This window comes from Chelonia mydas, chromosome 7 (genome assembly GCF_015237465.2).
Source record: "Chelonia mydas isolate rCheMyd1 chromosome 7, rCheMyd1.pri.v2, whole genome shotgun sequence".
NCBI classification, from domain to species: Eukaryota; Metazoa; Chordata; order Testudines; family Cheloniidae; genus Chelonia; species Chelonia mydas.
The window spans coordinates 62408834-62423562 of NC_057853.1; the positions used below are offsets into that span (position 1 = coordinate 62408834).

Here is a 14729-nt window from a genome sequence, read left to right on the forward strand (position 1 = left end):
GTCAGTATTTTTCAAGCCAATGAAGCTTTTGTTATCTGATCAAAACATGCAGTTACAGAGAACTAGCAATGGGACTAAACAAGAACTTTGAATCTGAACACCTGTCCAAAATTTGTGTGTGTGTGTAAGCGTGTGTGCGCACTTTAGAATCTAAACCTGAGCTAGGCTTAGATGAATGGGGCCCAGATCAGTAACGAGAGAAAACTGGAACTATACCTCCAAACTGTGGCAGGGTCAAAATTCCAATCTTGAAGCCAGATCCAGATTATATTGCTCAGTACCATCTCTAGATAAAGTCTTGTTTTTAATAAGACTCTTAAATGCCCTTTGATGCACAGCATACATCACTGTGTACCTTGGAATATTATCTTTAATGCAGGTGACTTTCTAGGGTATGTGATGAAAAGCTGGATCAAAAGCCTAATATACAATTTACCTGATGTTGCTAACAATGATGATTGTTGTATTAGTAGCTAAAGTCAATAAAAGTTTGAAGGTGAGTTTGTGACTGAAGACCTGAGCATTACAGAACTGCACAGCAGGTGGAGAAGATTTTGTTGGTTTTTTTTTTTACATAACTCCATGCCCAAATTGTCCAGCAGGATATCGGATAACATTACACTTAACAAATTAAAAATTTTTTGGAAGCTGTGCTTATCAAAATCTCTCTATCTAGTCTCTGTATTTATGTTCTCAGAAAGCTGCCTTTTCCAATTTGGCCCATTCATGGGCGTGTCATACATCACATAATGCTTCATTTGGGTGTGCACCTACGGCAGAGTATCCCTGGTTCACTTAGTATTGCATTCACGAAGGGAAAATATCAGTTTCCTGACATAGACAAAGTAGAGTAGGCTAGATCAGAGGGAATGTGTGAAAGGTTGGGGAAAGAAAGGTCATTTCAATTGTATATTTTTTTGAGTCATATAATTTGTGAAGATGGATTTGTACGTCAATGTGGATTTTAACTTTCAAACGTTTTGTCATTTCTTTTAGGTATTTTGTTCTGCACAAATTGACCAACCTGAAATTTCTTGATACTCGGAAAGTAACCAAATGGGAGCGTGAGGAAGCCTTGTTACGAGGTGCTTTCATGAAAGTGGTAAAGCCCGTGGATGCTAAGGTAGGAGACTATAACATACACTGATCCCACTTGCCTACCACTTTTCAAATCAGAGAAAAGTAACTATGCATACCTTCGTTAAACAGTAATATATCTTTGAAACAAGTATTCTGAAAGGTTGGTTAAAGCTATGTCTAAGCAATGGACAGAGATCTTGTAGGCCACAGTACTGCTTATTGAGTCAGGTGTGGGACAAAAAAATCCTTCATCTGTATTTTCCAAGTTCAGAATTTTACTGTTAAATCTGATTAATGGACTGTAGTTGTTGCATCATAGTTGAAGTGCTGGTTTGAATCATAACTAATCATAACTAATCAACACATACATGTTGCCAGGATCAAAAGATCTTTCTAAAGATCTATAACAACTCTGTGATATGTTAGAAAAGAAGGAAATTTTTCTGACGCTTTGTCCCCTGCCATGCATGTTGTACACAGATGTTGATCTCAGAGCTCACACCTATGGTGTTTATTGACCTTTAGTTGATACAATGTAATTTAATGTGGTGTCATATTAATGAGTGTTGACGGAGAGACAGTTTCTCTAATCTATGATTCAGACTCAAGCTTTCTCACACCAGTTGCCTCAAAATTGGGAAAATAGCATGCCTTTGACTCAAACAGAATACAGATGTGATTTTTTTTCCAGTTTGCCTTCTTTCATCATTGATCAGTACAAGATAACAGCACCCTTAGTATTTCAGTGTATTTGTAGCATTACAAATATCTCTTGAAATGATTAGCTATCTAAAATTCTTTTCAAGTTTATTAATCTGGTCGGTTTCTGCAGGCTGTTTTCTTCTCAAAAATACATCATCAATAATTTATTGCAGATTTCCAATAATGCTGAATAATAGTGCAGCAGCAATGGAATTACACTATATTTGATGGCGTAAGTGTTACTAGATAAATTCCTTATCACCAGTACAATTGCAGAAGATAGCAAATTAATTCAGATTGATTCATTTTATAACTACTAAAATGCTAACGGTTCTTATTCAGGCATAAGTTTGACATATTGTTTACTAAGTTAATATCTTTAGCTATTTCAGCTTTTATAATACAGTGTGTAATAGATGAAATAATTTATTTCTAAGCTTTTTTGAAATGCTTCCTCACAGAGTATTCTTTACTAAATCCTGCAAAATTCAGCTGTTGAAATGTGTAAATTATGTTGTGCTTATGCCACTTGTTTTTTATAATTATTCTCTTTCTATCTGCTCACATTTAATAGGTCATTATTAGTGAAGTTTTAATCTAATGCTATTTACAGTTACATTCTTCATTTATAAATCTATCATTGTGTTTCGACTAGTGCAGGAGAAAGTGGCAAGTTTGTGTTTGCTGTTAAACCAATTGCTAAGGGTAAGGTGCTTCTCATAGACAGGATCCAAACTCTATCCTTTGTATTACTAATTTAGACAACTGCGTAATTTTGAATTAGTAGCCCTCTAAGTCTTAAAGGTAAAAAATACATTTTATTTCAACAATTCTCTTCGCACAGGGTTCAAATTTAGTGGTGGTGTGGCCTTGTTGAATTTTTTTTTGAAAAAAAAATTGTTACAGAATTCAGAGTAACAGCCTTGTTAGTCTGTATTCGCAAAAAGAAAAGGAGTACTTGTGGCACCTTAGAGACTAACCAATTTATTTGAGCATAAGCTTTCGTGAGCTACAGCTCACTTCATCGGATGCATACTGTGGATCCGATGAAGTGAGCTGTAGCTCACGAAAGCTTATGCTCAAATAAATTGGTTAGTCTTTAAGGTGCCACAAGTACTCCTTTTCTTGTTACAGAATTGCTGATGTTATCAAGCATGATAAAATACCTTTGTAAATGCTTTCTGATGGCATGAATAAATACCTGTAAGTGTGCTACAGAATTATCTTCATCATACAAAGTTATACACTATACAAATAACCACTTTTAAAATAAGCAACTGTAATTGAGTTTGAATATACGTATAAAAACAAATAATTGCTCTGGGTGAATGTGTTTTACTATGGATGTTCAGACATATAATATGAAAGCATATTTTGCCTGGGTGGAACAGTTTGTAGATGCTGTGTGTGTGTGTATATATTTAGAGATACACTACACATATACAAATACAGTGAAAACCATTAAAAGGAACATTTTCCCACGAGTTTCCACAAAAATGGTACTCTAGAATGGGAAATAACTGTGGTATCGCAGAAATCACGGTGTGATAATTATTGAGAAATTATGCTTTTTAGTGGCAACCGTTATGTGTATATAAACGTATATCTGGTACTCTCCTGTTTATTTGAATGGCCTGGGGGTATCTGAAAGTTTCGGGTAACTGGGCATTCGGATAAATGGAAGTACTATTAACTACGTAGGACTATAAGGGAGGCACACTGCATTTGGATAACTAGGATTTTGGATAAAGGGAATTAATTATACTGTACATGGGTGGGGGCATGTATAATCATAGGACTAGAAAGGACCTCGAGAGGTCATCTAGTCCAGTCCCCTGCACTCATGGCAGGACTAAGTATTATCTAGACCATCCCTGACAGGGTGTTTGTCTAACCTGCTCTTAAAAATCTTCAACGATGGAGATTCCACAACCTCCCTAGGCAATTTATTCCAGTGCTTAACCACCCTGACAATTAGGAAGTTCTTCCTAATGTTCAGCCTAAACAGACCATGTTGAGGTTTAAGCCCATTGCTTTTTGTCTTATCCTCAGGGGTTAAGGAGAATAATTTTTCTCCCTCTTCCTTGGAATGACCTTTTATGTACTTGAAAACTGGCACCATGTGCCCTCTGAGCCTTGTCTTCTCCACATTAAACAAACCCAGTTTTTTTAGTCTTTCCTCATAGATGATGTTTTCTAGACCTTTAATCATTTTTGTTGCTCTTCTCTGGACTTTCTCCAATTTGTCCACATCTTTCCAAAAATGTAACTCCCAGAAATAGACACAGTACTCCAGTTAAGGCCTAATCAGCGTGGAGTAGAGCGGAAACATTGCTACTTGTGTCTTGTTTACAACGTTCTGCTAATACATCCCAGAATGATGTTTGGTTTTTTTGCAACAGTGTTATGCTGTTGACTCATATTTAGCTTGTGATAATTAGCGGAATTGGAATGTGTTGTGAGGGTTTGAATAGATGCCATATGAAAATATTTTCCTGAGTATTGTAGTACACTGAACCTGTTAGATTTATTTTTCATAACAAAATCAAATTTGAAGTTTGGTTTCTTTCATTATGGTAAGCAGGAAATAGAAAAACGTATTCAGCAAAAAACAAACAAAAAAAACCCAAAGCAGATTGATAAACTGGAAGAGGCTGTGATGTGTCATTTTATTCTTTCCATAAAATATGTGGGAGAGCAGAATGACCCACTGAGAACAACACCAGAAATGAGAATAAAGTCAGGACATTTTCATCCAACCCGCTTTTATTTACACAAATGCAGAAGTATCTGGCAATCACAAGTCTTCGCAAGGTCATAAATATTTTATATTGTATAAATTCCTATACTTACATTTATGTCTCAGGTTTTTATTTTTTTAACAAGACACTGCACTTTCTTGTGCTTTGCTTCATTTCATCCTTTGTTGTTTGAAATGCATCTGTTTGTGATGTGACTCTCTGATAGAGAGATGCAGTCATTCATTAGAAAACAGTTTAACGTTACAATGCACTGTTCCATCTCTCCATGTAAAGTGAGCTAAACTTCATTACTCTGTGATGTTTTTATTTTCCTCTGTCAAAATATTGAATGTTGTATCATGCTTGATTTTAATAAAAATCTTGTAAGCCTGGCTAGATAAGGGGCATTGAGCCAGATGAGGAAGCCTCATTTAATGACCAGACTGTGACCTCATTTCACTGGCATAAGTGTAGATCAAAGTGGAAGATGCCTGTCCAGTGTGAAGTATGTTGCTGGGCATGACAGCACTTCACATCAGAAAGACAGCTTAAGAATACGACAGTCAAAATTGCTTAATTATGTCCCAGCTTTGTAATTATTCATCCCTGCTCCTGCAAAGAGCTCAGTTGTCATTTCTTTGACATAATTATTTAAAGCTGTACCCTCCTCCTCTTTATAGCTTGACTATGAATTTTGCTACCAAGTGTTTCATCTTTAAGAACTTAAAAATGCAAAACAGGGCAGGGTTAAATGGGCATAGTTGAAAATGCGCATTTGAGGATTCCCCCTGTTTGTACATTGCTTATGAGCATGAATAAACAAAATGAGTGGATGAAGCGTCAGAAAACTGGTTATATTAGTTTTGAAAAAAGCCTACCTGCTAATTTAATTCTTCATCCAGTTTGTATCACATTGGTTACAGTTTTATATACAGACATACTGTAGACGTACATCCCCACACTCACGGAGTGTGTGTATGCATATACATATAAATCTTAGTTAATGACAAATCTATATACACCATATTTTAGGATACCGTGCGTAGTATTATGTTTATTTTTCGCAATGTATGCATTTGGCTATTCTAGCAAATTGCCAGTGAAACCAACACTTCTTTGTTTCCCTTACTGCATTTTAACTTTATAGTTTTCTCAGTTATGCTTATAGTAACGGATAATGTGAAGAGGACGCACATGAGTAAGTCTTGTGATTTAAGCGTGTTGGACCAAATACTCTGCTGGTATGAATCAGCGTAGCCCCAATGAAGTGACTTCACATCCATGGAGCTATATCAATTTACTCCAACTGAGCACCTGGCCCATTATGTTCAAAAGATTGAAATTCATTTATTTTTAAATGGCTTTTATTTTGTGATTATTTTTCAAATATTTTACTCTTCACACTGTAGTCTCAAAACCTGACATAGATTGCTTTTTGTAAATACCTAAAAGAAGCTAATTAAGCAACAAGGCAGGTTGAGGTTATGGCTGTATTTCATAGGATGAGGTCATCTAACTTGTGTTCACACTGTGCTGTTTTGATACCCATCTTCTATAGGGAGGTGGAATGTTATTTTATTATGTTAGGAAAAGTAGATATTTAGAAATGCAGCTAACACCAGCTCAGCTAAGCAAAAACTGCAGTACCTGTTAGTTTTTGATCACTATCAGTGTTTTCATGTTGCTTACCACCCACAAGGTATATTATTTTGCTACCCTAATAGTTTTATCATCTACTTTCTCTAAAGCCATTAAAATCAAATCATACATGAAGGGACATTTGAGTGATTATACTATATGCTGTATAGGTATAAATAAATGGTTACTAGTAAAGTCACTCAAATGTCCCTTCATGTATGATATATATATAGATAGATATAGATGATATCGCTGTATAAAATAATGCTTCTAAGAATGGAGGCACAATTCTTTGCTTGGATATGTGGCATCTGTATTAATTTGTCTCATGCGCCTTTTTTTTCTTGAATCAGAGAAGTTGGTCATTTATAAAAATAGTAAAAGATACATTAAAATGGGGCCATTTGGAAACCTTTTTCCCCCTTATGCATGCTCATTATTTGTATTTTAACAAACCTTCCTAGGATCCATTGCATATGGACCTAGCACATAGCATCTACACTAGCTACAGAGTTAAGGGCTCTAAAGGTGTCATAACCATACAGCTAAGGGTAGCTTAGAATTCCTCCTTACCTGTAAGGGGTTAAGAAGCTCAAATAACCTGGTTGGCACCTGACCAAAAGGACCAATGGGGAAACATGTCAGGGTTCCCTTCCCACTCTGAACTCTAGGGTACAGATGTGTGGACCCGCATGAAAGACCCCCTAAGTTTATTTCTACCAGCTTAGGTTAAAAACTTCCCCAAGGCACAAATCCTTCCTTGTCCTTGGATGGGTACTGCTGCCACCACCAAGTGAGTTAGACAAAGATTCAGGAAAAGAACCACTTGGAGTTCCTGTTTCCTTAAAATATTCCCCCAACCCCTACACCCCCTTTCCTGGGGAAGGCTTGACAATAATATGCTTACCAATTGGTACAGGTGAACACAGACCCATACCCTTGGATCTTAAGAACAATGAAAAATCAATCAGGTTCTTAAAAGAAGAATTTTATTTAAAGAAAAGGTAAAAGAATCACCTCTATAAAATCAGGATGGTAAATACTTTACAGAATAACAAAAGATTCAAAAACACAGAGGAACCTCCTCTAGCTTTAGTTTCAAAGTTACAGAGAAAAAAAAAAGCAGGTATAAACCTCCCTCTAGCAAAAGGAAAATTCACAAGTTGAAAACAAAAGGTAATCTAACACACCCTGCCTTATTTACTTACTCTTTCTGCAATATTGAGACTCATTTTAGGATGATTTTAAGAGGCGTTTTCTGACCTGATGCTTCTCTGCTTCCCCAGAGAACACACCAAAAAAAAAGAGCACAAAGCAAGCCTTCCCCGCTTCTCCTCCCCCCCCCCCCCCCCGATTTGAAAGTATCTTCTTTCCCCATTGGTCCTTTTGATCAGGTGCCAACCAGGTTATTTGAGCTTCTTACCCCTTACAGGTAAGGAGAAATTCTAGGCTACCCTTAGCTGTATGGTTATGACAAAAGGAGTTAAGATCTGTTGTGTCAGTGAAGTGCCAGCTAGTTAAGAACTCTCTCTAAGTGATCCTTGACACAATAGACTGTAAAAGTTTCTTCTGGTCCATTGTGTCAGAATTCCATGTCTTAAAATGGTAAGCAGCCACAGATTTAAGACTCCCAACTAGACTGTGATGCAGTAAATAATAATGGCTTCAAAGAAGAAATTGCAGTAAGTCATGTTACAATCAGACATGCTGAAGCATCCATCATATACAGTTTCAGAAGTCCCTAAATATATACTTAAACAAGAGACCATAACACAATGTTCGGTCAATAGTCCATGTACAGCAATATAGGGTATAAAGAGTACTTAACTCTTTGACTGTAAAAAAAAAAAAAATCCCCAAATACTTCTCACGTGGCAAACTACAGTGGTTTGCAAGGAGTCCTTATTGTCTTTTATGTCAAAGATCTACACTGAGTAATAGTGATGCTTGCCTGGACCAAGACCAACTTGGTGTCTATTTTAAATTTGTCATTTTAAAATATTTCACTGTTAAAACAAAAACACTATTAAAAATACAAATTAAATCTAGCCACAGAAAATGTTTTGCAGTAATGTTAAAGGTATGAGTTAGAGCATTTAGGAACACTGTACAGAAAACATCATGCTGTAATGGTCTCCAAATAGTGAATCAACTTACTTACCTTACCTACAACAATACTGAGGCATAGCAGGGCTGAGTTAAGGAGGCAGTGTCACCCTTAACTGGGAATTCCCTTGCTTTTGTAGCTTTAAATCAGATTAATATATTTTAATGCTCCGATAGGAAGTGTGTGTTAAACATAAGGACTTTTTCCTAATTAACCAGAAATTATTTTGCTGACATAAGAACATTAAAATTCAAGAAAATCCTACTCACTAAAAACATATATTTATGCCCTTTTTCTCCATTACTGGCACACCTTGGAAGTTTGATCTCTGTATATGATTCTTCTTGATTTCTGTCTGTACCATTTAAGTGAATTATCAGGAATACTTAAAACAAATCAAAGAAAGAGAAATAGGCTGGTGCACCTGCTGGGTCTTCTGTCCTTTTAACTGCTGTTACCAGTGTTGGTTGTACCGAACATAGGTGCATGCTGCTGGTGTGGCCAGTCTAGTTGCTATTAGTCTACAACCACTAATAGTCCCAGAGACTTTCAACACTACAGTGACCTGCTAGCTCAGGTACTAGTAAATGCCCATTTTAGTAAAGCCCATTTGCAATTAAAAGCAAGACAAAGGGCTCACAACTCATTAGAGGAAAGCAAAGTATGGTGATGGCAAAATAAAAACCTTTGGGCATGCAGTTGGAATAGAATTGAAGAACTGTACAAGTAGCATTTATAGAGAATCAAAATCGTTTGGTATTTGATCTTGTGTAGACACAAATTTGAGGGATGGTTAGTAGAGGGGGTAAGTATCATAACACTGGCACCTTTGGCTGATACTAAAACCCCAGTGAAAGTAATGTAATATATTAACCCAGTACTCGTTTGTTGACTTCTGTAATGATTATAGGCTAAGAAGTAAAATAGTCCTAATTCGCCAAGCCAACAACACTTAATGGAAAAAAAATAAATGTGTAAATGAAGTTGGCATTCCAACATATTTGTTGTTCCCTCCTCATAGTAGAGACCCTAAGGCACAATCCTGGACCCTGTGCCCAGTAGGAGAAAACAAATTGTATGTAGGAATGCTCTTCTGGAGTCAGAGGATGGAACCCTCTCTGTTCCCTTCTATCCAGGCTACAAGGTTTCAGCAGAGCTGCTTTACATCCGCTAACAGAGACTCAAGCCTGCATGGCTAGACAATATACCTAGCTTTAAGTGAGGGATTGTGGAGAGTAGATCTGTGTATCCAGCCACTGTTACCCCAGATACCCTCACTGTGCACTATAGTACATGGAGTGCTCTGTAGTGAACAGCCTTTGCTTGTGCTGGAAGATTTGGCCTGCACATTACTGGTGCTCTCATCTGTGTATTCAGGTAATAAACTATGATAAAAGCACACCATTGCCAAACTCAAGCATTCAAAAATCATGATCCAGGCCTCAAAAACTGTTGAGATTATTTTGGGTTCTTTGTCTCCTGGTTTCTGAGTCCTTTTGGGTCATGTGTGTCACACTTTCAAGTTTTTCCGCACAACTGAGGACTGGGAATTTGCTTTTTATGTTATTTTTTTGGAGTTGAAATCATATTCATGTGATTCAGGAAAGTGGGGCTTTAAGAAAACCCCCAATATTGCCAAAGTTGGAGAGCATCAACTTTTAAGCCAAAATTATGGGTTAAGTTTGAAGTTTTTGACAAGGAATAAATGAATCAAAAATATTGGACCTGCCATCCCTACCAATCTGAAATGAAACTAATTAGAGAGGAAGGATGATCTGGTGGCTAAAGCACTGGAATGAGAGTCAGGAGATCAGGGTTCTGCTTCTGGCTTTGCTACAGATTTCCTGTATTACCTTGCGCAAGTCATTTAAACTGTTATTGTGCCTCATCTTATCCTTTATCTTGTCCATTTAGATTGTAAACTCTTTGGGGCAGGGCCCATTTATTATGAAGGCACTCTTACTCTGTTTGCAGCCTTTGCCATGAGATTTTCAACAGGGAATTTTTTTTCTTTCTCATCATTGGGCCCAGACTAGAGTTTAGAAGTTGTTTTCTCGTAACCCTACTGGTCTGTTTGTGTTTTGGTCTGTGGTAGATTACGAGATATCTTGTCTTAAAATGATGTCATTTTTATGTCATTTTTTGCTTTTTTTTTTTATTTTTTAATCCATGCGTTATTTCAGTAACACTTTTGAGAATTGCATCACTTGAATACCAATGATAGTTACAGTATTTGAACATTGGGGTTCCAAATTCTCATTTAACATAGTACACTAGTTTTTAGCTCTGTCAATTCTTTAGATCAATAGCTACTAATATTCTGTTAGCATTTAACTAGGAAGGGGGAAACCAAGCTAGGGGGAAGTGACCTACCACAGCTACAAAGAATTGTTTTATGTGACTAGAAAGATGAAATTACCAACCTTTGAGTACTATAAATTTGTAGACATCATGATTCACGGTATCTTTGAGGTTAGCTGTGGAGGAGGAAAAAGCCCAAACCCACAAACTTGACAATAGTTAAACAGCTGGTTTGCTGAGATCACTGCCTATCATGCTGAGCAGTAAGTCTCACTTTTTCTTGTGCTCCCCTGTCTGTTTGTTTGTACCCACCTGTTGTCTCTTGTTTTGTAGTTAATCTGTAAGCTCTTTGGGGAGGGGACTGTCTTTCTATTATGTATTTGTACAGTGTGTGGTACAATGAGGTTCTGGTCTGTGACTCAGACTCCGATACAGTACCACCATGAAAATACATGGTTCATAATAGATCAGAATTAAAAGTAGTATTTAACTCCCTTTTTTTAGCTCTTTAGAAAATTTTAAATAGCAAATCTTGGGCTCATGTGTAACTTTAATTCCTTCCAGATATATTGCATGAGGAAATAGTAATTTATGAGTCCATGTGTCTTCCAGCAGAACATTTCTGCAGCAGCATGTGCTGTTGCAGTTAAAAAGTACAGCTTATATCTGTTACTCAAGTTCATTTTAAAAGAAGAAATTGTTCAGCACTGAAAATTATGCTAAGAGTGCATACTGGAATGGATCTTATTCATTTGCCAAAAACAGCAGAAGAGTCAATAAAAATTGTCATGGCAAGTAACATAGAAAATTGTGTAGGTTATTATACAGTTGAGGGCTCAGTCACAAATCTTCAATATGCAGATGTGGTACCATACAACATGACATATTGCACAAAGACTGCATATTGATGCATAAGCGACAATACCATGACTTGGTGTCAGAAAGCAGGATAGATTCTGAGATTTGCACTAGAGGATGCAAAACAAATGGTTTTTACTATTCTATTGGTCCCAGAGCGATCAGAAAATACATCCAAAATGTAAACCAATGTCATCTTAGAATGGCCAAAATTTTAAATAATAACCTCTAAACTTACACTACCAGTGGGGTGAAGCTCAGCAGCTGTTCAATAGCTCGCTGCAAGTATTGCTATATAGTTTAGGACAGGTTGGATACATGAATACTGTAAGACAAGTAAAACTTGATACTGCACATATATATTAAGACCTTGGTTGTGTAACTGGATTTGCTAGCTCAGATCCTTGCACACATGCAGAACTCCACTGATGATGATAGGAGTCCTTGTCAGCAGATCCAGTTATAGGATCAGGGACTAAATTTGTCGGTGGATATGCACTGGTTCTTATTGGCTCAAAATTCTGTCATTATTCATATGGTGTCATAGATCTTCACAGTGCATTATGAACATAAGAAGAAACGCTGTCCCTGGCCAAGGATCTTATCGTCTATTATATACAGTTACAAAGTATTGAGAGAGACCATGCTGTGGTGAAAAAACTGTGGAGGAGAGAGGGAAACAGTCCACAGACAGCAATTCTAGCTTGTTTTTAAAACGTGGCTTTTAAAAATCCAGTCATTGGCAAAAGGGGGGTGGCAATGGGGAGAAACAAGGCAGAGATAAGTGTTGCAATGCAAGATGGAGGGACTGAGTTTTTAAGGGTGCCTTTAAAGGAAGTAGGTGGATTGCGCAGGAGGAGAGAGGATGTTCCAAGTGTATGGGATGGTGACTGGGAAACAAGGTATGATGCTGTGAGAAACAGACAACTCCCAAGAATAATGGAGATGATAGGGTGGACAATGTACAAAGTGGAATATAAGGAAATGACGACAGTAGAAATGTAGATAGGAGCAGAGTTATGGAGAACCTGGGAAGTAAGGAAGATGATTTAGGATGTGATTCAAGAGGAGACAGGAAGTTGGTAAACGGACTCAAAGAGGAGAGAAACACAGTTACAGTGAAGAGAGAGAAGATGATGTTTGTAGTGGTGTGTTATATGCATGGGAGAGATGAGAGGTCATGTGGCCAGAGAATAAGAGCCTGCAGTCATTGGGGCAAGAGATGACTGATGAGTTTTTAACAGTGGGGATAGAGATGAAGGTATGGTGATGCTAAAGTGGCAAAGGAACATAGTCTTCTACATCTAACCTGGTTTATCTCCACCTGACATGAGAGGAAGAATAGACTCTTGAGGATTAGACAATTGTGTTATGGAGGAGGAGAGGGACTTTTCTTCACTGTTTATTTTCATAGTGATGTTTCTTGAAAGACTAATATATTGTAGCTCTTTTTGAAAGTTATTTTGATTGGATTTCAATATCCAATACTTGTGTCCAAGACACATTATGGAAATGAAGTCTCTTTCCAAGGACTTGTGCTTTCTTTTTATTTGTTTCTGACTCACAGAATCAAGGTCCTTTTAGTCTTTGATGATTCAATGGCATTAGGGGTGTTAATCCCAGAGCCCTGGCCAAATCCCAATGCAGGTAATTACATTCTGTCTCCCTAGATTTCTCTGCAATTTTAATGTACTATGGCATTGTTTTTATGTTTTGTCCTAAACTGTTATGTAGTGTTGCAGTGTGCTATTTAACCAGTTGCTGATGTGTACCTCAAAGTTGGCTGTATTTCAGTGGTAGGTGAATTGATTCCTACATAAGGCTTATTAAATATTTGTAAAACACTTTGAGATTCTCTGGCGAAAGGCACTCTAGGCATTGTTCATCATTTAAAATACATTTAAATGAAGATGGTAACTTGACAACTTGTTTGTTACCTTTGTTTTAATTTTTCTACTCTTGGATTTGTTATATTTCCCATCTGTTAAGATTGTCTGGAAATTGAGATCTTTCGGTATGGAACCCAGTACAATGTCACCAATGTATCCATGACAATAGCATCCTCTAGACATTATCAGACTCTTTGGGTTTAGAATGTGGATGTTTGTCCAGTATTCCACCTATTCACCTAATTTAACTACGTTATTCTAGGGACTCTTGATACGTAGTCACTGGGGGTGAAATCCTGGCCCCCTTAAGACCAGGCAAAATTCTCATTGATTTTAGTGGATTCATGATTTCAGCCCATAAGTTTTTGTTTTTCGTTTGTTGTAGGTAGGATGAGACACGGTATCAATATGGCTGGGTTCTACTTTAGTTCTTGCTTCTGAGAGAAGCTCACATGATTGGATTTTGTTTGCAGAAGACATCACAGGCAAGCATAGGAATTTCTTTGTATGTCATAATCTTGATTAAAGAAAAGTTAGTTCTATTTCAAAGACACTTTTAATATGACATTTGTGGGACTCGGGACTGGTTCATCTCTGTATTCTTTCTCCCCCATGCTGGTGCTTTCCCTGGATTTTGAGGCATGTTGATCCTGAACATTCCCTAAACGGTTGCCCATAGCTACAGTTAGAGCGGTATTCTTAAGTGCAGAGGTACACACATTGTTTACAAACCCTGAGGAAAGCTGATGTAATTTCGCAATTAGACATCATGGCCTTATTTCTTTTGGGAGATAAAATCGATGGCAAAACAACAATAAAAAACTACATGTATTTTGGTAAATGTGAAATATCTGGCTCAGAAGTTGAGAAAACTGTCATGGCTATGTTTTCATATCTCATTTGTTTTGACTGTGATGAGATATGATATGGCTGCCATAATAAGCTCTGCAGGGCATGTACACACTTTGTCTTAAATTGCCTTCATCATCCTACTGACCAACCAAGAAGGTCAGCAATTACTAGGGATTGCAGATGAGCCTGCTTGCAAGGGGAACTGGAAATGATAGCACAATTAGATATTATGTTTGCTTTTATGTTCTTTACAGTGGGGTGTCTTACAGTAACAGACAGGATGCTATCAATAAGGAGGCAATGCACTATAATTAGAGCTTTCTTTGATGTTAATTTGGCTAAGTTCACTGGCATTGTCACTGATAGCAATTATACCAAGTGTTTTCTGCAAGGGTATTTTAACATCATTTTATTTTTCCTGTGTCTTTTTAAATATGATAAGGTTTTTGGCTGTATTCCTGGAACTGGAAATCATTATTTCTTACCAGCCCAGAGACTTAATACTGCCACATATGATCTTGGCTTGAAGATTTTTCTAAGTAGGAGAACGAACCAAAGTGG

General features: G+C 37.1%; 1 protein-coding gene across 5 annotated transcripts in view; it reads left to right on the forward strand.

The window, feature by feature from the left end:
• The window catches only part of LRMDA (leucine rich melanocyte differentiation associated), a 938688-nt gene that overhangs the window by 543174 nt on the left and 380785 nt on the right, over positions 1–14729 (forward strand). For all 5 annotated transcript variants that reach the window (XR_006292079.1, XM_027829745.3, XM_043550614.1 and 2 more), the window contains one exon: positions 997–1123. Coding sequence is in view for 4 of the 5 variants with exons in the window: in XM_027829745.3 (XP_027685546.1) it covers positions 997–1123 (127 nt within the window). In the remaining variant the exon portion in view is untranslated. The remainder of the gene's footprint in view (positions 1–996; positions 1124–14729) is intronic.